Source organism: Salvia miltiorrhiza, chromosome 1, assembly GCF_028751815.1.
Source record: "Salvia miltiorrhiza cultivar Shanhuang (shh) chromosome 1, IMPLAD_Smil_shh, whole genome shotgun sequence".
NCBI lineage: Eukaryota > Viridiplantae > Streptophyta > Magnoliopsida > Lamiales > Lamiaceae > Salvia > Salvia miltiorrhiza.
In genome coordinates, this window is record NC_080387.1 from 49,792,662 (window position 1) to 49,816,609 (window position 23,948).

Sequence of the window (23,948 nt, forward strand, 5' to 3'; positions counted from 1 at the left end):
TGTGTGTGATTTCTTTTGTTTGTGAGTTTAATTCCCTTTATCTTAAAAAAAAAAAAAAAAAAAAACGCCAAAAATTGAATTTTTCAAAGGTGAAGACTCCCAGGGTGCCCGCGGCCGCGGGGTGGGACCGCGGGCGAAACGCGCATTCCAGGGATGTCCCGCGGTCACCACCCGCGGCCGCGGGCGGGACCGCGGGCCTCCTGGCCCCGCGTTGACTTGCGTTGACTCGGGTTTTTAACCCATTTTTCACCCTTCTTCCTCACTTTTCACTCTCATTTCACACCACCCACGAAATTACACACTCTTCCTCTCTACTTTCACTTCCAAATCCAACTACAAGGTATGTTTTACTTGCTTTCATTCCTTCATTTTTACATTCTAAGCATGATTTAGAAGATTTTTACCGATTATTTTGTGATATTTTGCATTCTACATGTTTATATGCAATTAGGGCTCAAAATTAGGATTTTTCCTACATTGTGCTACATTGTTGAATTGATGCATTTAATTGCTTCTATACATGTCTAGGATGATGGGTCTTTCATTTAATTGCAATTTAATCGGTGAATTTATGCTTAATTGACATTATTGCTTAAGAATTTGCTTGTGTTGGGTGTAGATAAATGTCTAAGTTTGGGAGGGAGATTTTGGTGATTGTGGGCTTAATATTGATGATATGTGTTGTTGTGAGATGCATTGTGATAGTGTGATTAATTTATGTGCTTTTAGAATAAGAATTCGCCCGTTTCCCGGGCTAATTTGCTTAGTTAAGTTGTTTTCTAGTATCTTGTTGTTGTCGTTTGTTGTGTCAAATAAAGACTCACACTTGGTTTTGTAGGCACATTTTGCTATGGCACCACGTGTAACAAAGGGCAAAGGAAAGGGGAAGGCCAGTACCTCCCGTGCCGATGAGGTGACTATCACTCGGCACACTCCTCAATTCTATGGGATTCGACTTCCTACTCCGGACTCCCGCGAACGTTGGGAGCAACTTTGTGCCATTCCTCACCGGCAATGCCGGTATATTTGCTCGGAAACTATCGAAGCCATGGGAATAGCCGAAGACATTTGGTCTTTGGCGGATAGAGGCGGATGGCGGCGAGTAATCACTGGGGGCTGGTTAGCATACCGAGGGCTCACTCTTGAGTTCCTCTCCACATTCCAGCTCATCAAGTCCAACGGAGCTCCATCAAGAATCTCTTTCCAACTCGGGAATGAGCCCCGAGAGCTAACTATTGATGAGTTGGACGAGATTTTGGGTTGCCCCCAAGGAGGAGCATACGCCGGTGGGTTAGAGTTCAATCCCACCCGTATGTGGGAACGATGTCATTTTCGAGGCATGGAGGAGATTGCAGGCTATGACTCCCGGCGATCAAAGGCAGCGTCATTGCGCAACCCGGTTATCCGCCTTACCCAACGGGCCTTCGGGTTCACTTTCCTTGGTCGGGAGAATGTGGGCTTTTGTCGGTCGAATGAGCTCTTACTCATTCAAGGCGCCCTCACCAACATCTCCTTATCTCTTGGGTGTCTTTTGGCCGACCAATTCGAATCTCAAGCTCACACAAGAGGGGGCAAAATATGCATTGGAGGCATGATCACCCCTATAGCGACACATCTTGGGGTGGCTATTCAAGAAGACCCCATCTCCCGTGACATCCTCCTCGACCGACGTTGCCTAGTGCAACAACACTTTCTCGCCTCCGGGAGACAGCTTTTGTGGATCCTCAAGGGCGACAACGGCAATGTGTACTTCCCATTGCCCAATCCGGCCCTTACCACCATCATGGGCCCCGGGGAGGCCGCTAACCTAGGCATGCGTCAGCCCGCCCACTTTGCCGCCACCATTGCTCACCTCCAAGACGCACATGCACAACAACACGCCCCCGAGGGCGAGGAGGAAGAGCAAGCATATGAACCAGGTGGTGAGATGCCTCAACCACCCCCGGCGTATCCAGGAGGGGGTGTCGGATTTGAGGATAGGATGATGGGCCGCTTTGACTCCTTCCAAGCCGCAAACATGGCCCGCTTTGATGCAATCCAAGAAGAGCAAAGAAGGCAATATGAAGCCTTTATGCAATACCAAGAGGATGAGCGGCGCCGCTACGAAGAGCACATGCGCCACTTCCATGCCTTCCATGGCCCCTTCCCGCCACCGTAGTCGTGCCCGTACCATTGTGAGTCCGAGCCAACTTATCCTTCTCTTTTCCTCCAACCTTATTTCCACTTTGTGTGAAATAAGTTTGGGGGGGAGGGGGAAGATGGATTAGTTGTCTCGCTTATCTTGTGTTTTTGCATGTTTTGTTTTTGTTATGTTTTGAATAATTGAAAGACTTTTTGATGTTTTGATTTTTGTTGGGATAATTGTAACAAATTTTGTGAGGATGATTTGTTTGTTATTGGGCTTATGATATGATTGTGTTTTTGAAAAGAAATTGTTATGTATCACTTGTAGATTTTGCATGAAGAGTTTGAACTTGTGATGATGAGCTAAATGTTGCACCTCCAAGAACTTGAAAAAGAAATGAGCTTGTGAGAATTGAGCCTTTGATTGTCATACATTTACAATCTCATTTTGTTCTTGAGTGTAAATCATTTGAGCATGTGTGTTGATCTCTAGAACTTGCCATGAGTCCTCTCTTGAAAATAAAAGTAGATGTGTTGTTAATATTGAAGTGATTTAAGGCCATCTTTGTTAGCCACTTAACTCAAATTGTGTCCAAATTCTCATATGATCCTAGTTTACCCCTTTTGTGCCTTGTAGCCTTTCTTTAAATAACCAATAATAAAGGGGTAGAACCTAGAGTGTTGGTGGTTGCTTTGATGAAGAAAAGTTTGGGAAATGATTGAAAGTGCTTATCAAGCTTTGATTAAGTGAAAATCACTAGTCTCCTATGAGCTCAAAAAGAAAAAGAAATGAAAATGAATGTGAATAAAAGAGCATAAAGGGGAGTGATTTGCCTTTTGAATCATGGCCATGATAGATATCACTAAGGATGAAATGCAGGGATTGTGGTTTATGTTTGATAAGAGAAATAGTGAAGTCGATTTGTTCATTATGATTATTTGATCGTGGGATGAGTCACTTTGCCTAAAAATTACTCACCTTACCAAAGAACCCTCATTACAACCCAAGGAAAGCCCTTTTTGATCTTTATTTATAACACATTGAAGTATAAAGAGTTAGGATAAATGGCAAGCTTATGGTAGATTGCATGCATTGTTTCAAGTTGAGTGCAAACACGTCCATTCTAAACACTTGAGAGTTGAGTGCACCATTGAAACATCCACCTTTGTGAGGATTCAAGCTTGGAGGCTCTAATGTTGAACTCTTTGACACTTGTGATTTCTTGAAATGCACATCTACTTGTGATACTCATTTGAAAAAAAAAAAAAATTGTTGAAGCCTTTGAAATGACACCAATTCATGCTTACATGTTTGTTTACTTTTATTTCTCTTCTCTTCGTCGTTTGGGGACAAACAACACTTTAAGTTTGGGGGGTTGACAAACATGGTTTTCGTACCTCAATTCCACATGTTTTGTTGTCATTTCCCTTCATGTTTTGCTTGTGAATGCTTGTTTGTGCCCGAATATTTAGTATTTATGAAGTTTTGATTGCTTGGTATAGTTTTTGAGTATTTTCAGGGCAAATCAAGAGTTGATTGGAGAATTGTGAGAGCATAGGATTGAAGTACGTCTCGAGAGGAATCCATGAGCGTGAACGGCGCCCGAATCGGAGCTCGGACGAGGGAGAACGGGGCCGACAAAGTCAGCCGCGCACAGAGGCCGCGGCCGCGGTCACGCGTCGTGGGGAATGTATCGCCCGCGGTCACCACCCGCGGCCGCGGGGTGGGACCGCGGGCTAAGTGCTCAAGTCCAGGGATGTCCCGCGGTCACCACCCGCGGCCGCGGTCTGGGACCGCGGGTCCCCCCACGGTCACCACCCGCGGCCGCGGGGCGGGACCGCGGGTTTCCTGAGTTTCGCCCACGTTTGAGCACCACGGGCGCGGGCCGTGACCGCGGGAAAAGAGCGGAGTCGCGTTTTTCAGCCCTTAAACCCCATTTTTCCCCTTTTTCTCTCATTCTTCTTCTTCTTCTCCATCACTCATCTTCCCCAACACTCCACACACTAAACCCTAGCCTCCAACAATACACCCATCTACCATTGAAGACCATTGAAGAGAAGAGAAGGAAGAAGAAGCTCATAAATAGGATTTGTCATTTCTTACTCTCTCTTTCATTATGTACACCTTTAACTTTGATTTATTGTGTTTGAACATGTTAGGCTAAATTTCTCTTTGATTTGGGGATTAGGCTAGATGATTATTGTAATGGATTGATTATTTATGCTCAATATAAATCTTGTTTGTTCATTTGCACATTATCTTTCCAAACCCTTGTTTTATTCTTGTATGGATTGTTGGCCACATTCTATGCATTTCTAATTTGCACTTTGAATCGGGAGAGGATAATTGCAATAGATAAGGTGTTTGAAACATATCAATTCGATAACCGGGAGGTTGAGAGTTGGGTGAGAGTATGTCGATCTTTGTGTGCTTTTGGGAGTTATAGGTTAGAAGTTGACCGGGGACGGTAACTATGACCCGTAATCTACCGTTTTAGTCGTCCGGGAGGGGGCTAGAACTAGTTGGGAGATCACTCTAGATAATTAGGTTCGTCAAGATTAGTATTGAGTTATAATTGAAGTCCTTTGCTTAATCATCGATGCCTAGTCCCTAAATCGCCTTAATCATCTTATTTATCCACTTTGCTTATTTGATTTTTATTTGTCTTTGCACTTGTTAAGTATTTAGTTAGATAATCAAACCAATCACTCCATCGTTTAGTCTAAATAGTCGAGTAAAATGAATTAGGATAATCACTAGATTGAACTACTAATCCTTGTGGGATACGACCTTGCTTCCATATATTGCAACTACCCGTATACTTGCGGCGTGGTGAAAATAATAGCGAACAGTGATCGAGAAGGGCAAACAATCTGCGGCTCCGGTTCCTCAAGAGCGGGTATATTATGAGGGACATCGGTCTACTATGTTTCCTATTGAGACGGACATTGGAAGAAGTATCCCTACACACGATGATAGTAGGGACGATTCATCGTCGCAGGAGGAGGAAGACGAGTCCGAGTCTTCAGATGAGGAAGAAGAGGCGATACGACGCAGAGAGATATTGGATTCAGTGTCGACTGAACAGGAAGCGTGGAGACAGACAGGGCCTCAGAATTTCACATCGGATGATCAGCCCGATGTCGAGCCTCGTGTTGGAGTTCAGCAGCTTGAGGCACGTGACTGGGGGATTCCAGTCCTCGATTTTGACGATGCGCCGGCATTAGGTTGGGAGGATTCTAACGTATTGGAGAGCGGGATATTATCAGTGGGGGCTCTATTCCGGTCGAAGGATGATTTGGCAATCGCTGTTGGCCTGTACCATATGGAGAATCACGTGGAGTACGCCGTGCATCGTTCCAGTACGACCCGTTTGTGGTTTGTTTGCAAGCATGGCAACGGTTGTCCGTTCATGCTGCGAGCCGTTCAGAGTGCATCGATCTGGAGAGTGATCAAGGTGGTGATGGATCATACCTGCCACACGGATTTGAATCGCACTGCCCCGAGACAGATTCCAGCGAGGGTTGTTGGAAGATATTTTGCACGGAAATTGGTAGGCAAGGGGGTCGTTTTGAAGCCGAAGGAGATGATGTCAGAGATGCAGCGCTTATTCGGTATTGAGATCAATTACAGCTTCGCTCTCCGTGCAAGAAACATCGCGATTGAGATGACGTATGGTGATTTTGGGAACTCGTATCAGATGCTCCCATCGTATTTGTATATGCTGAGAATGAGTAATCCCGGCACATTATACGACCTTGAGATGAAGGATGATGGCAAGTTCCATCATATGTTTGTTGCACTTGGACAGAGCGTGGCTGCCTTTGAGAAGGGTTACTTGAGGCCGGTCATCGTCGTAGACGGGACCTATCTGAAGGGAAGGAACGGCGACATTTTGTTCGTCGCTGTTACAAAGGATGGGAACGAAGCAATATTTTCTCTCGCAGTTGGGCTTGGTCCTATCGAGAACGACGAGTCTTGGACTTGGTTCTTCCACCGACTGCGGACTTGCTTTGGTCAGCCGGATGATCTCTTGATTGTGTCTGATCAGCACAAGAGCATCAGAAATGCTGTGGAGTGTGTCTACCCGAACGTCCCTCACGGGTTGTGCTATTACCATATCCAGAAGAATCTCGCGCATTATGGGCAGCATGTAGCTACAGTCTTCAAAGCAGCGGCATATTCCTATCGATCAGACGATTTTCAAAGGAATTTTTCTGCGCTTCAATTACTGAAAGTCAACGCGCACACACGCCTCGACACTATTGGTGTGGAGAGATGGGCCAGGTCCAAGTGCCCTGTACGACGCACGAGCTTCATGACGTCGAATGCTGCTGAGACGATGAACAGTAGACTTTTGTGGGCACGACGACTCCCGGTTGCTTCATTGATCGAGACCTATCGAGCCATTATGGAGAAATGGTTCGATAGGCGACGCATCTCAGTTGCATCGAGGTCACATGAGTTGACTGAGGTAGTAGAGGGAAAGTTGCATGTGGCTGTCGAAGCGGGTCGGCAATTGGCTGTTCGAGGGACAACGACGCACATGTTTAGTGTTGAGGATGATCATGCATTCTACATTGTCGATCTCGAGAATCGGACTTGTAGTTGTGCTCAGTTCGACCTGGATGACATTCCGTGTCGTCATGCTTGTGCCGCTATTAGGTATCTCATTTATTACAAATTTTGCATATTGAAGTAATTTTTTGTAAATTTATCTTTTTATCTTTGCATTTTATTAGGCGTGCAGGACTGCAAGTCACGGATTTTGTTGGAGGATATTTCAAACAATCCGTGTTGTTGGCCACATATATGGAGCGTATTGTTCCCGTTCCACATCCTACGTATTGGAATGTGCCCGATGAGATATCAGCCTATGTTGTGAAACCCCCGGATATCACAGTCCATGCGGGACGACCGAAGTTGAGTAGGGCTCGTTCAGCAGTTGAGGGTCCTCCTAATTCGGGTCCTCCTAATTCGGGTACTCCTAATTCTCGACCTCAAGTATGCTCACGTTGCAAGGGTGGAGGTCACAATGCCCGGAGATGCAAAGCGCAAGTGGGACCATTGGACTTGAACGTGCCGGTGGAGGGTGTCGAGCAACCACCCGATGCACGAAGGCGACGAAAGAAGAAATGCGGAATTTGTAGGAGTGGAACACACACTAGGAATGCATGTCCTCAAAATGTTGGGTTGTGAGTGATTCTGGATACAGTGAGAGATTTGGTTTTGATTAAGTGGAACTCACACTAGGAATGCATGTCCTCGATTTGATCTTGAAAATGAATTTGGTTGTTTGATTGTTGTTTGAACATTGAATTTGTTGTTGCTACATGTTGATTTGGCTTTAAAATTCAAAAAACAGGTGTTTTTGGGCTGAAAATCGGTGGCCTACCCTCTGTACACGGTTAGACCCTAACCGTGTACACCTTGGGACCAATCGTGTACGCAACCGTGTACCGATGAACACGCAGCCATGCACGGTGACACGATTCAGTGTTTGGCCGTGTGCTGTACACGGTTTTGAGTTCTTCCGTGCACGGTTGCGTACACGGTTTCGAGAAACTGTACACGGTTAGGGTCTAACCGTGTACAAAGGCCATTCAGCCCTCATTCACCCCAAAAACACCAACAAGTCATAAAATCAACCGTATTTTAACAACCAACAACCATGCCAAACACAAAAACAGCAAACCACCAAACATAAGCACAAATCAAACCACAAAACAACAGCAAATCAAGTGTATTTTAACAGACATTCGTTTTAAACACAAAAAAATTGTTCATCAGCTGAACTGAATAGGGGGAGGATCCATACACAACTCCCATATCCTAACAGCTATAATCTGTCGATACTTTTGTATCTGTGCGGGTGTCCTCAGCTGCTCACGTGTTGGTGCGCCACAAATCAAACGATCCAGATAAGCACATGCAAACACACCACAACTTACACTATCTTCTTGGAGGAATTGCTCTTTGATTGGCATCATGACGATCTTCATAGCCACATCTGGAGCGTGCACAAACCTCACGTCATTGTGTGCATAATAACCCACAGTGTGCAGCAATTTAGGCATCAGGCGAGTGATTGGCTTCAATGCACTTGGTCGACGCTTTCGTGCACCTTCCACATGTGACAGTGAGTCATACACTCTCACCTCCCATGCGGAGATAGATATAACCACAGTACACCAATGACTCTTATCGACATTGCAAATAGCAAAAATCTGCAACACAATATGAAACGTTACGTATTTCAGTTAGAAAATTCCAAAATATGTTTATATTATACTTACCTCTTTCGCTTCAAACCAAGGCCATGTATGCCCTGAATCAGTTCCATGAAACATGGCGATCAGCTTGTCGGGCACCACCCACTCCTCGTATCCGTGTCGACCCCGAATGTTGTCCCAATCTGGCTCATTCGGATGCAACGACTTGAACTCTCTCCAAAGGGTCTCCTACAATCACAGATTCATGATTAATTTATAGGTAGTTGTATATACATAAACAGAAATTATTCTATCAAAAACTTACATAAAAATCCAAAAAAGCTATCGGCGTTCTAGCCCGTGTCACGCCTGCAACGAGCCTCGTATGCCCCCGATCTATCCACTGCTGATTATGACGGAGCCGTCGGAGAGCCTTCAGTATCCAGAGGTCTAATATCTGCTTAAAAAATTCATGATTAATTATGTACAATGCAAATCTTAAGAAACACAGTAAAATCAAATTATTATACCTCCCCGTCCAACTCCTCGCGAGGATTCATAATCTTGTGGAATAGCTCCTGGGACATCACCCAACCCGTCTCCATCACTGTGACATAAGTACCCGGCGGCGATCTCATAAACTCCTTGAAGCCCCGCTTTTTCGCCTTCAGCAGCCCCTTACCATACGGCAAGGCCGGGTCAACAACCAATTGAGGCCTCTCTCTAGCACCCGCCTCCTCCTCTGACGAAGTCCAGGAAAAATTCAGATCATCATCTACATCCCCCGCCTTAGGCGCAGGGGTCTCTGGACTATGGTGTCCAGCCGATGGCCCTGGGCGATCACTGTGACGTGAGGCGGATCGCCTCAAAGATGTCTGCCTCTCACCATGATGTGAGGCTGATCGCCTCATAGATGTCTCCCTCTCACTGTGACGTGAGGCAGATCGCCGCTGACTCGCAGGGGGTGGATCCTCTCCACGCTCTGAGCGTCTCTGACTGCCACGAGGAGGATCCATGTCTCCAACTGAGTGCCTATGGCTCATATGAGGCGGATCCTCACGCTCTGATCGCCTAAGACTAGGAATGTGAGATGTAGACCGTCTCTGACTGGGTCTCGGCTGGTTGAACTCCTCACTCCCATGTCTATGACGACTGGCATGGCTGGATGATGATCTATACCTCCTCGAAGAAGAGCGTCTCCCAAAGATGTCCTTCACAGCGGCTATGACCTTCTTCGTAATCTTGGCGACCAGTCCATGCTCAGAGTCGTCATCTACAAGCTCGCGCCGTATCTCGCGCCGCATCTCAGGGACCACGGTCCGGATCTGCTCCTGTGTGATACGGGCAATCAGGTCATCATCGCGTCGCCTCTAATAATCCTCATCTCGGTCTGCCTGAGGCTCGCGATCATCAAACTCCTCTGACCTGCGCCGCTTCGACGGGCTGCCAACCGGGTCCTCATACGTCTGTCTAATACGCTCGACATGGACAGGGATAGGCTGCTTCTCACGAGCCCTCTCTGCTCGTGAGCTACTTCTCGGGACAGGGACAGGCTGCTTCTCACGAGCCCTCTCTGCTCGTGAGCTACTCCTCGGCACAGAGGGAGGCCTAACAGGAGGAGGCGGCTCCGGTACAAGTGGCTCTGTCAAGCCAGCATATTTCCCTCCAGGATAGTATCGTACAGAAAAAGGCTCTGGGTGCCTCAGGGTCTGCAAATACCATGAATCATTCTCCTCCTCGACCGGTTCGAGTGTCCGGTGACAGTCGTCCTGCACAAAGATGAATCGATCATTTCTCATTATTCGTTAATCATAACATAATAAAAGGATTGAAACTGTAAAAAAACAACAATAATTACCTCATCAGCATCAAAAAAGTGGGTGAAGTCAGAAGCCGACTTCCAAGTCGTCCAGTTCACCAATCGTGGCATCTGCAAGCTCGTGTCACGAGCCCCACACGCGATGCCCAACCTCGGAATGGCCTCGTACGACCAAATCTGTAATGCCCATATGGGCCCATAGAAGTGGTACGTCCTCCTATTACCGCTAATCTCGTCGGGATGCTTCTTCAACACACTCATCCCATGACACAAAATCTGGAATGAGTAAGAGCCCCACGGGAAGTCGATCCATTTCTGATAGTCCTCTACCAGTGCCCACACCCACTCGTGCACGTGTTTATAATCCCGACAGAAGACGAGATCATACGCCACGAGAATATTGCCCACCCTCAAATAATCCTCGGCAATATTGCCCATACTGCGGTTAACGAACCGCTTTCGCAGATCCTTCACTTCCATCTTCTTGCCTTTAAAAACTCGGTGCCATAGACTCTGCTTCCCAACACGGTGATCCACATTAGGATCAAAATGCTTCGGGGATGTCCCGAAGCACAACCCCGTCACCAGACAATACTCCATAGCACCAAATCGAATGTCGTGTCCACCAATGTGGAACCACTTCTCCCACGGTCCGAATGCTTGGTCATACAACACCCGTGCAAGAAGATGGTGCAGTGCGGCATTCGCACTATCCTGCCTCTTCAACTGAAGTAAATGCCCAAACGGACCTTTCTTAAATTGTTCAAGACACCCGTAATGCGTCAGACATGTCTCCACTTCCTTCAGTGTCTTGTCCTTGATGTAGTGATTGATACGTGCGGCATAACCTTGCATGCACGGACGTAACCAAACATGCCTCGGAGGCTGCAATTAATTCAAAATGATGATCAGTATCAAAAAATATCAACCGTGTACAGATTCTAGACCAACCGTGTACAACCGTGTATAACCGTGTACGGATACCCTAACCGTGTATGGTTGTACACGGTTGTACACGATTAAATCGTGTACAAAAAATACCTCTATACGTCTAAAATACACAATTAGGGCATATTACATGATTTAAAATCAACCGTGTACGATTTTAGAGAAACCGTGTACAACCGTGTATGGATGAGCAAATCGTGTACGGCTGTACACGGTTAAATCGTGTACGACAAATACCTTTATACGTTAAAAATACACAATTAAGGCATATTACATCAATTAATCCTAACCGTGTAACATAATTGTCTAACCGTGTACAACCGTGTACTGAAGAACCGTACACGGTTGTACACGGTTGTTCAAAATAATTTTCAGATTCCAAATTTCGCAAATTACCAACATAATTGTCTAAAAAATGCTAAAACCGTGTACCTAATAAACAAATTTAACAATACAAAACACAGAAACTCAAATTTTGACAAATATAGGCCACGGTTACTTACCGGATTCGGCGTCGGGTATTTTTCGCTCCTCCTTGATGTACTCGGGCGACTTCCTCGTTGTGCCTCTTTCCCATCGTAATCTGATTCCGTTGAACTCATAGTGGCTGGAGTTTCTTAGAGAGATAGGCGTGTATGGAGTGCACGGTGGGCGTGAGTTTGTTAGAGAAAGAGAGAGGCGTGCACGATGGGCGTGTATGGTTAGAGAAAGAGAGAGGCGTGTATGGTGAGTTTTTTAGGGTTTTTGTCTCTTTGTTTTTTGAATTTGGAAGATGCAAAATCAAATAATAATACAAGAGAGAGAGAGGCGTGTATAGTGCACGGTCTTCTCAAGGCGTGCATGAGATTCTTTTTTTTTTGGGAATGATTTGAAACAAGATTCCCAACTTTTGACCACTTTTGGGCTGAATCAGCCGATCCTCACGATTCATGCAAGAAAATAAACCCTAAACCCTAAAAGATATATCAAATCACGATTTTGAAGAGAGAGAGAGAGACATAATAAGACAAAAAATAATATGTTGAGAAGATTCTGTGGACACGTTTTTTATTGTTTAAAGAAAACAATTTTTTTTAAATAAGTCAAAGATTTGGTGGGGACCATTAAGAATGTGCTACAAAACTTATTTATTTATGGGGTGTGATAGTTAACTTATTTATTTTATTCAAAGGGCTACATAAAAATCTCACCCTAAATTATACTCCCTCCCACCGTCACAAAAATTATACTAGTGAAATCTGAAATATGAATTTTAATAAATGTGTTAAAAAAAATCCATTAAAATTAATCTATTGAAAGATTAAATTTTTTATAAATATGGAGTATAAAATATAAATAAAATTTAAAATATAAAAGTAATATTTAAAAAGGGAAAGGCTATAATTTTCGCCTCACAAATATTATACATAAATAGAGTTTAAGTAAAACTATTGAAAATTTTCTCGTGATCAAAATTTGAAGCTCAAAATATGAACTAAATTTGGAACACTATTCCAATTGTATTCATGTTGTTTAGTATTTTAAAGCATCATTTAAGTTGTAAATCATATTTATGACATCTTCACCAACTATTCCAACTTTAAAAAAAATGAGTGGCAGTCGGTTTGTCTACTTTTTACTTTCCATAAATCATAACAAATTTTCCAAGGAGGTTATTCCGTTTATTTCATTTTATTATGGTAGTCGGCTTGTCTCTGTATGTGCAAACAACATTCATATGCTTTTGATCTTAGTTGCATTTACATTATATGTAGAGCCCAACCATCAAGAAACTAAGTATTATACAAGTGGTGGATATAATTAATAAAGAAGTATGGTTTTATTTCTGTTACATAGGAAAATTACATCGAAAATAGGAGATGAGTATTAGAAGACAAATTGAGAACTCTAATTACATAAGAGTAACAAAAAACACCCACAAAAATAGAAGGAAAAAACAAGACAAAAATCAAATCATTGCTCAATCGTCGAACATAAATTAGAAACAATTTGGCAGAAAAATGAAGGATTCTTGATTTGCACACTGAAGCAGATGGCTCCATAACAATCAAAAGGATAGCGCAAAATAGGTAGAGACAAACGGCACACATTCAGCGTAAATAAAGGCCAAGAAACTATCTAAAGGGATTCTACCTTGGTGCAGCTCATCAAGTTCTGTTCTGCAGATTAGGAAGAACTCAGCCATCTTTGTCAACCTGCATAATACCATTAGATTTTCCAACAGACGGCAATGCTATGTTGGTAGATCATGGATGTCGAGGTTCATGGGTTCAAATTCCAAATGATGGATGCCTGATGAGGAATGTGATGGTTTTACTAAGTTGAATGGAGTGGAGCTATCTACTACTTGTGAGGGTTCCTGGGATCTCGAATGATGAATAAAGATGATCATGACATACACCACTTTGCTTCAATGGATTAAAAATGCATCAGATTTCAGACAAAACGCACGTAGATTTCACATGTTCGCAAAACCATGCAATCCTGGATAACATGTAATAGATCACAACAGGTCAACATATAACTTCAGAGATAGCACAGCCTCGAATGCATGTCCTGCGTATCTAGATTATAAATGGACCGACAAAATGTTTTCCACGGAGTGCATTCACATATATATGTATATATATATATATGAAGGGATGCTGATGTTGATGAGATGATGAATGGGATGCGTGCAACAGCTTCATGATGCATCCTATTCGTGCAGTGCTTTCATTTGTCAGGGCTTAAGAAACGAGATACATCCCCTTCAAGCTACTGGTAGGTAATTGCAGGAGGAACTCCGTTCACATTTTGGGGCGGACCTTGGTAGACCGAGTCCTTCCTTCTCCCAAATGGGTTTTTCGAATATGTATCTCAAGGTCAAGAGAAAAACACCAAAATATTACTAGTAATGTTTGCTCAAGTGAGTGGGAGTGCATAGGATTGAAAGGAAAATTCAATTGCATTGATATATGCTACCAACTTCTGAAAAAATTTGAAAATTGAAGGATATTGAATACGCATGCCAACAGCACCAGAACTGGGTATAACAGCACCCTGCAAGGTGTGGTGCACATTGGTGGCACTGTTTACATCCTGCATGATGCAGCGTGATTATATAAATACCATAAAGCAGAAAATAGAGGTTGATTCGACAAACGAATGAGCATAAGAACTACCAAACCAGTTAAGGAGATAAACTCTTACTTCAAATTCAATGAAGCACACAGTATGCCTTTCTTGTCGTAATACTTTCATCTGCTTGTAACCAGGTTGGCTGCAAGGAAAAGGAATACAGTAATACACTAAATCAGAGTAACTATATATAAAGACCAATCGTATCTGTAATAGTCCAAAACAGTAACATATTCACGACGTACACGCTAAAGAGGCCACGGAGCTCCTCTTCATTAATACTCTCACCAAGATTGCCAATGAAAAGGGTATTGCAAGGAGGGTTGTCTTTGTTATTCTACAAGAAAGTTATTGTACGCTGTCAAAGAAACAACTATGTATTTGGCAAAGAAATAGTAGGTGTCACAGAACAAAATTGTAATCAGCATCATCAGAGAGCATATCATCGACAGACCACAGAAGTGAACATTGAATTACTTAAAGAATTCATTATCTACATTCCTGGCTAACAAGATAGCGGTCAACGAAAGCAGTAAAAATACAAAGGCACAAGACCAAGGAAAGCAGTAAAAATACCTAGACTTCCTAAAAGCAACGAAAATTTCATACAAATAAATAGAACAGCAGGAAGCATAAAATGGAATATTGTTTCACCTGGACAGGTACATAACTGCTAGGTGCAGGTACCGGAGCTGGAGCAGGCATTGGCACGGGAGGAACAGCATAACCTGCATATGGATCATAATGGGGCGGAGCTGGGGACATATACCTGAGACCAATCTTGATCTGACATTAGTAAATTTTACTAAAGCAACAGTAGTTTCAATAAGAATTGATGTCAAACATACCCATGTGGTCCCCAAACAGCTGCCGGGGGAGGATGAAAAGGAGACGTTGAATAAGCAGTGTGTGTATAATCACCACCTATTCGCATGCGTTTACTCTGGTCATAAACATTGGAATCCGCCACTATCCCTGTACACCAACAAAATTCACAGAAGGGATAGAGACGATTAGAAGAGGATAGCACACAACCAATCTATAGACATTAAACTAGCCCCACTCAAAACTAACTTCCAAATTCAGTATTGCGATTTGTTTAAGTAAAAGGAGTCTAAGCTGCTAATATGATCTTCATTTCCACCACTACTGACTATAGATCTGAAAAGTGTTTATTACATGTATATGCACGTGAAAGAATAAACCTTTTAGACAACCATATATACAGGATACCATGAACGCCATGACCAACCAGCCTACGAAATGGTAGAAAATTTCTAGCACACCCCAAGGATCATATTCGTAAAAGGAGTTGTCTCACCAACCGTATAAATAGTGTTGTGTACTTGTACGCATCACGGTGTTTAACATACCACAGTAATTGTGGTCAAATGAAGTGATCTTGCCTTGTGAATCAGAACCCGAAGAAAAGATTTGAGGGAAAAAGAAGAAATAAATCAATTCCTAAAGTTAACAATTTGTTTATCCTTACAAATTTGTATCCATAAAGATATTGCATCATTATCCAGATAGTCAATATAACACTGAGCTTTTTGACGAGTATATGTAAAAAAAGCTCACCCCTTTTCACAAAGAGATTCTTCTTTGCCATCTCAGTGTGCAAGAGAGACTTCGACTCCGCATCAAACACCATATCCTAAATCCCCAAAAACATTCAAATTATATGACAATCATAAAAAGCACATGAACCGAGATTGTTGAAAAGCATTGCAAATGACCTGAAGTGCATCCTTGGCAGCAATGGCGTGCTGCGCGGTGGCGAACAGCGCGAAGCCCATCGGATGCTCGCCTTTGAAGTTCACCTGCGACGCCTCGTACCCCGGCAGCCACCGCAGCAAATTCTGCAGCTCCCTCTCCTTCACATCCTCTGGCAAACCCGAAATAAATATCGTACGCACCTACGAGAAGCTCAAAAATTAAGAGAGGGAGAGATTCCCCCAAATGCAAATTACTAATTAAAAGAAAAGGACTAAATCTGTGGAAATATAAAATTGTGAGCGTTTACCTCGTCGTTAGAAGGGCGGGAGGCGGAATTGTCTATAGGAACCGGCGGCTGGTGAGGGTGCGGGTGCGGATGGGGGTGGGGATGGGGAGGAGGGGGCGGCGGCGCGGTGGCGGAGGCCGGAGGAGGGGCGGGAACGGGCGGCCATTGCTGGTGGTAGGGGTGAATTCCGGTACCCGCCATTTCGGCAGATCGATTTGATTGTGGAATTCTTTTGTTGTTCTCAGATTCTTGCTAGGATTTGCACAAATTTGAAGATTTGGAGTTGCAAATATTTGCAAGATTGAAATTTTTAGGGAGGAAAGGAATTAAATGGGTAAGAACTGTAGAAGGGTTTCTGTTTCTCGATTGAAAAGGAGCAAAATTATTTCTCAATTTCTTTTTAATATAGAATATACTCCTATAATTCATATAGTCAAAATTTTCTAAATTAATATATTTAAATAAATAAAAATTCAATCCACGCGATTATTATCTCTTCGTTTATTTAAATAGGAAGCGAAAAAACATAGATTGAACAAAATTTAGGTCGAGCTACTCAAATTCGGTATGTAATTAAATGTTATGAATAAATAAATAAAATTCTTCATATTTATGACGTATTTATATAAAATAAATGTTGCCAGAAAAGATTGGGCCTAGTAAAAAAGTAGCTAGTGAAATTATGAAAAGAACAAATTCGTCCCAACTTCATGGAATTTAATTTTATTAGTTTGAATCTAGTATTTGATTATATTCAATTTCAAACCAACTATAATTACCTGGAATGCAAATATGCAATCGTGTTTGATAAAAGTTTGCAAGTCCTTTTTTCTCTAGTTAACGAGCAAATATTTAGATCATTTTTTTTTTACTTTTGTCATGATTTTAACAATTAGGTGCAAATTTGAGTAATTTGTAAATTCAGTCAACATTAAATAACGCAATTATCATATACTCCTTTTCATCCCTCAATATTTATACATTTGGTTCCTCAAATTTATGTATATCTTATTTTTAGAACTATCCTACATACAATTTTCATAATTTTACTCTGGTAACTTATTTACTCACAATTTACCTAATATTTTCCGTCCCATTACAAATATTCTACTTTTCATAATGGAATGTCACATTGCAAATATATCATTTTCTATTTGGCAAATAATTTTACTCTCTCTACTTACTTTTACAAATTTCAATATATTTTTTTCTCTCTACCAACTCACTTTATCTACTAATTACATTACATATTCCTTATTTTCTATGCTCAAAAGTAATAATAAAATATTTGTAATGGAACTGAGGAGGAAGTAATACATTAATGTAGGATCCTTCTTTCACTATCAGTATTATAATTTTTTTATTAAAATTCATATTGAAAACATTTTGTTAGGAGTATTAGACAAAGATGAAATTTTGTTTACTACTTCACTTTTTGACTGTTCAGATAGGAGAGGATCGGGATACCTAAGTATCTAATGAATTTCTCTTTCTTTTATTTCTTTCCGAAAAATAACGAATACACTTCGAAATTAGCAGTTTATGCCAATAAAAATGCAATAACACTGAAGCATATTCAAAAAACATTAGCATACCAAAAATTAAAACAAAAAAAGAAGAAACAAAAATAGATTCAAGAGTGTGCTATCACACACACCAGATACAAATTCTAACCTGACACTACTAATGAAAATTGTAAGAAAATACTGATTATTGGATGCGACGAGTCGACCCGCACCCCAAACCCACCCTCCTGATCTGGAACCCCGACCCGCGTGGGTTTGACCCATTCTCTTAATTATTACATTTGTTTATAATAATTATTACTTTTAATGAACATAATATATACATTTGTTCATATAAATGTATATTTATGTTAATATAAGTAGTTAACATCAATATTGTGAAGAAATATAATATTTAAAAACATTACCTTTCTTTATAATAATAATAATAATAATAATAATAATTTTTATTATAATAATAATTAATTTTTATTACAGTAATAAGTACAATTAATATAATATTTCTGAAACATTACATTTCTCCATATCAAATATTACTTTTTATTATAACAATGATTACTTTTAATAAGCATAAATAATTACATTATTATTTGATCAAATCATTATTATCGTAAGAAAAAGTAATTATTGATATGTATAATGTTTTATATTGAATGAAAGTAAATATTTATATTAACATAAGTATACATTTGTGCGACCAAATGTATATCTTATGCTTATTAAAAGTAAATAATTCTATTAGGGTTTAGCGTTCATATTTAGGGTTTAACTTACAGGGTTTAGGGTTTAGTTTACAGAATTTAAAGTTTAGAAAATATAATACTTTATATTAAATGAAGGTAAATACTTATATTTATATAAGTATACATTTATGCAAACAAATGTATATCTCATTATTATTAAAAGTAACAATTACTCCCTCCGTCCCGTTATTAATGGCTCGTTTCTTTTCGGCACGGGTATTAAGGAGAGTTGTATTAGGAGAAGGAGAGTTGTATTAGGAGAAAAATTGCAAGGCCCACACATGAGTTAATTGATTTAAGTTAATAAACCAACACACTTCTGCTGCCGACACTGTTCACTACCGACCAGCCGACGCCGGCGCTGGCGCCGCGTTCCCTTCGCCTCGTCTCCCTCTACTCTCCATATACCATCATTGAAACAACCAACAAATGTATTTCCCCCAAATCCAATAGTGTAATGAAATTCAAGAAATTTAAGAAATCTCCATCTGCAATTAAAACCCTAGGCCTAAAATCGTGGTTGCATTCCTCTGCGGCGGGAGGCGGCCGCTGCATCGGCGAGAGGTCGTCGCCCCCCACCTAGTCTATTCTTTCAAGATCTGGAGAGGAAAGAGCCGTGTCGCCGCGCCCTCGCCTTCGCCTCGTCTTCCTCAGCACCGACGACACAACAGATCTGCCCTCACCTTCGTCTCTTCTTCTTCAGCACCCTAGGCTTCAAATCGCGGTCGCATTCTGCAACATAAGGCCTCCACCGCCGAAGATTTCAGATCCCCAACTCAAGCGACACACCAGATCTCCGGCGACACAACAGAACTTCGACGACATTGCAGATGGAAGGCGGTGGGGGACAGGGAAGGAAGAGAGACGAGAGGCAGAGGGTGCTCTCCGCCGCCGTTGCAAGGAGTCTGGCGAGCGGAGAAGTGGTGGCGAGGGTGGGGAAGGCTGAGACAGAGAAAGCCGAGAGCTTCTTGTTGGAGACGTCTTTTAGAGCACTCCCAGCAGATCACCTAAATACATCACTAACTCTAAATTTAGGCTAAAACAATTGAAAATGAGATAAAAAATGCATTCAGCAGATCCCCTAAATTGGATGGGGCCCACAAAAAAATTTACACCTACCTAAATTCAATCTTAAATTTACACCCACCCTAAATTTATTTTAAGCTTATAATTAGTAGGGCCCACACATAATTATTATTTTTATGTAGAAAATAGGAGATTTGGTGTATGCATTTATAAAATCGAGATCCTAAAATTAAATAGGGAAGCTTTAGGGAGGATTATAGGAGCATAATTTTGGGATTTCTGCTGGGAGTGCTCTTAGTTTTTAGAGTTAGGAGTATTTTTAACTTTTTATGTTATAATTAGTGATTATTAGTGATAGTTAATTGATCCCTAATTATACTAAAATAGGAAACGTGCCATCAATAATGGGACAACCCAAAAAGGAAAACGTGCCATTATTAACGGGACGGAGGGAGTATTATAAATAAATATAATAATTTAGGATTCAAGGTTTCGGGTCTGAAACACGGGCCGAGTTGGGGCAGACCCGTCGCACTTGAGTGCGACCGTCGCACCAGAGACCGACCCTTAACAAAATGCTTCCAACACAACTACTGTAGTAAAAATTCATGGCAATCCCTTTTTCTAGTACAACAGGTAGGATTTTCAATCATATACCAAAACTAATCTAAAATCACAACAAACAACAACACCACCATAGCAACACAAGTGTAGAGAAAGAGGCTGCCTAGCTGCAGATTTCAGCATCAACTGCCTACACTTTTTTTTTATTTTATAAAAGTGAAAAACACAAGTTTTTCTCCCAGAAAAATTCCATAAGCCATAGAAACAAGTAGGTCAGAGATCAAGGAAGACAAACTCTTCGACAGCAGGCACCTCGCCTATCTTCTTGAGGGTCTCCTTGTTGGGCGCTTCATCTACCCCGATGGCCATGATGGCCTTCACCCTCTTCACAGTCCGGCTCACGCTCATGAAGCTCACGTTCACATTGCTCTCCCCGAGGATGCTCCCAACTGTCCCGATCATGCCAGGCTGGTCAACCTGACGGCATAGTATCAGGTTCCCTTCGAGGCTGACATCCACGCTGAATGCCCCCACACGTGTGAGGTGAGGCATGCCGTCCTTCACCCTCCCCTCGATGCTTATGTTTCCATTGTCCAGCAATGCACTCTCAAACTTTGACCCAACGTTGCTTATCTGGACCTGAATCGAGTCAATAGGGTTCTCAGGGGAAGAGTCGACTGCTAGCTTTTCCTCGCTGATCCTTATGCCTTTCTGTTTGGCTATGAAGTCTGCATTGACAAGGTTGATATGGGCATCCGAGATAGGCTCGATGATGCCCTTTATGATCATTGCTCGGAGGAGTCTCGTGTCCAAGTTGTCAGAGTCGCGGGATGAGCCATAAACCACCTTCACGGATTGTATTCCACTTCCTCCAGCAACTAACTGCACGCCTAGTTTACCGAGCTTCTCAGCCAGAGTAACATAGGGAGCCAACTCAGACAAGACCTGACGGTAGAAATCAAATTTTATCCATCATTGATGAGAATATGCAAGGAAATGCTCGAGGTGAGGCAAGCATGAGTAAATGAAGAATTTTTACCTCTGGAGGAACCATTGGAGCATTTACTGCAGTTGCAGAAAGTTCCCCTCTCAGTGCACCAACAACAGCCTCTGCTATTTCGACTGCAACTCCTTCCTGTAACGCAGGTAAAGAACACATGTTAACGAGATACATTAAGGCAAAGATGCTAAATTATTGGCAAAATACATACCTGTGCTTCCTTTGTGCTAGCACCAAGATGTGGTGTAACTGTGACATTCTCATGTTGCACTAGTTTGCTATCTTTCGATGGGGGCTCCTCTGTAAAAACATCGAGGGCGGCCTACAAAAACAAGAATGGAAAAAACTAATTAGGTTCCACAATGAGATACCAGTAGTAATCATGCTATGGGCTTCATTTGTACAACACATGAAATCCAGCAATATTCTCAACATAATGAAGAAACATTCAACCTGTGCAACTATTCCTTCATCAAGGGCTCTCACTAGAGCGTCTTCATCTATGACACCACCACGGGCAACATTTATTATGCGCACTCCCTTCTTCATCTTTGCAAAAGTTGCATCATTGAATATCTTGTTAGTAGTGGGAGTGAGAGGCATGTGGAGAGAGACAAAATCCGCCGTGGAGATGGCTTGGTCGAATGACACCAACTCCACACCAAGAGCACGTGCTCTATCAGCAGGGGCATATGGGTCGTGCGCAATAACATGCATCCCGAGGCCCTTTGCACGCCTTGCAACCTCAGAACCAACTTTGCCAAATCCCATGATAGCCAATGTCTTCCCAACCAGCGAGACACCAACATACTTGTTACGTTGCCATTTTCCTGTCAGCAGCATCACATTACACAAGTAAGGTTTTGAAGCCAAGAAATAGGTATTCATTTATTCAATATTTTCAAAGTATGAAGCAAGCAAAATCAAATTGAAGTAATTGAAGAATTTATGATCATAGAGCAAGTCAACAGGATTTATGATCCTAAATAAGCCCTCTAATATGCAGAGAAAATACACCAGCAAAAGTTTACTAGAATAACGAATAAATCGATAAATTTTACGAATAAAGCAATATAACTCGTGAACAAATGTATCTATTTAATATGGTGAAAATCTCATCCCTCCAAAATTTGAACCAATGCAAAAATTCTTATTCATACGGAAAGTTGATTTATTCGGAGAAATTATTAACTTATTCGACTTGCACGCATTCTTCATTCTTTAAATATATAGATTCTCCATGGAACTTTTCTCATATGTTATGTGTATATAATATATATACATATATATATGTATATATATAATGTGTTTTTGAGGGAGTATTATATTAAAGTACTTTTGAATTATACGTACACTTTTATGTTCACATTATGCATTTATTTGTTTAATAATATGCACTATAAAAGTATCTCCGACCTCGGTACTATTAAAGTTAGGAGAACTATATGAAGGGGGAGAAACTCAAGAATCTCTTCTCCTCAAAATCTACACCACTGCACATCATAAACGTTTCTAGCCACCAACAAAGTGGCGGTTTTCCCGGTCTCGCTCATTTACTATGGAATAAAGTCGTGCAATACGAGTGAAATATTTTATTCATCTACCACATAGATATTTCAAATGTCCAGTAACACAAATTATTAGGTGGCAAATGGCAATAAATATTAAAGCAGATCCTATTGTGATAATCGATCGATGTCCAGAATCTAATTCGTGGAAATTATATTTTATTCTTTCGACGTGCATATGAGTAAAAAACTTTATAGATTTGATAGTATTTGTTAATTGCTACACGTTAGCATTCAGATCTGTATAAAGCATCAATTCGTTTAACTATTTAACAATTAGTATTTTACTGCGTGGAAAAAACAATTTATACGCACGCTTAATTAGTTAATTTTGTCGTGAAAGGAAAAGGACAGAACATGAAACTCAACACTGAATTATAGATCCACCGTCAAAAACAAGAAAAAATCGCATCATACCAGCCTTCATAGAAGCGTCAGCCTGAGCAACATTTCTCGCCATGGCGGCGAGCAGCGCGATCCCATGCTCCGCCGCCGCGATGGTGTTCGCCGTCGGCGCATTCACCACCAAGCAGCCAAGCTCCGTCGCCGCCTGCAGATCCACATTATCAATCCCGACGCCGGCGCGTCCGACCACCTTCAGCTTCCCCTTCGCCGCCTCGAACACCTGGCGCGTCACCTTCGTGCCGCTCCGCACGATCAGCGCATCAAACTCCCCAATCCTCGCGCACAGATCCTCCGGCGACAGATTGTACAGACACTCAACCTCCCCGTAGCTCCTCAGCAAGTCGAGCCCGGCCTCTCCGAGTTTCTCGGAGACAAGAATCGTCGGCTTCGGCGATTTAACCGCCGGATCTGAATTCCGCGGCTTCGACGCCTGCTCCGACTCCCGCGCCGTCTTCAGAACGCTAACCGCCGCCGCGGCGGAGACGCCCGATCTCAGATTTCTGGAATTGGCGGAGATAGCGAGCTTTTGGAGCGAGATGGATGAATTGGAGAATGATAGGCGGGTGGCGGGAGGGCCTGCGGCTGTGGCGTGAAGCGGAATAGGCAGCGATTGGTCTGTCAGCTTGTTTGTCGCCGAGGAAATGGAGGTGGCAGCCATTTTTTTCGTGTGTGTGTTTTTCTCTCTCTAGGGGAGTGTGTGTACTGTGTAGTGTGTGAGATTTGGTGCGTCAAAATTTGTTGGAGAGAGGGAGACTTTGGTAGAAGAGAACGAACGAGAGAAGAGGCAAAGGGGCACAGAATTTTGCGGAAAATAGGAAGGGAAACTGTGAATATATAGGAAAATTTTATTTAGTGGTCAAACATTTTTAGATCTATGTCTAGGAAAG

General features: G+C 42.1%; 3 protein-coding genes across 3 annotated transcripts; 1 reads left to right on the forward strand and 2 right to left on the reverse strand.

Annotated features, from left to right (window-relative positions):
* Positions 1 to 5,051: 5,051 nt before the first annotated feature.
* LOC131009406 (uncharacterized) lies at positions 5,052 to 6,594 on the forward strand. The gene is made up of 2 exons (XM_057936722.1): positions 5,052 to 6,474; positions 6,557 to 6,594. The coding sequence occupies exons 1-2, from the start codon at positions 5,052 to 5,054 to the stop codon at positions 6,592 to 6,594; spliced, it is 1,461 nt and encodes a 486-aa protein (XP_057792705.1).
* A 6,289-nt stretch (positions 6,595 to 12,883) lies between these two features.
* LOC130990020 (cell wall integrity protein scw1) lies at positions 12,884 to 16,620 on the reverse strand. Its single transcript, XM_057914225.1, has 9 exons — positions 16,251 to 16,620; positions 15,964 to 16,143; positions 15,806 to 15,881; positions 15,073 to 15,199; positions 14,879 to 14,993; positions 14,470 to 14,561; positions 14,297 to 14,366; positions 14,099 to 14,185; positions 12,884 to 13,954 (listed from the first exon to the last, which is right to left on the reverse strand). The coding sequence occupies exons 1-9, from the start codon at positions 16,428 to 16,430 to the stop codon at positions 13,862 to 13,864; spliced, it is 1,020 nt and encodes a 339-aa protein (XP_057770208.1). The 5' UTR covers positions 16,431 to 16,620; the 3' UTR covers positions 12,884 to 13,861.
* Positions 16,621 to 20,103: 3,483 nt separating this feature from the next.
* LOC130990027 (D-3-phosphoglycerate dehydrogenase 1, chloroplastic-like) lies at positions 20,104 to 23,948 on the reverse strand. The gene is made up of 5 exons (XM_057914233.1): positions 23,074 to 23,948; positions 21,542 to 21,918; positions 21,300 to 21,410; positions 21,128 to 21,223; positions 20,104 to 21,033 (listed from the first exon to the last, which is right to left on the reverse strand). Exons 1-5 carry the CDS (start codon positions 23,717 to 23,719, stop codon positions 20,362 to 20,364), a joined length of 1,902 nt encoding a protein of 633 aa, XP_057770216.1. The 5' UTR covers positions 23,720 to 23,948; the 3' UTR covers positions 20,104 to 20,361.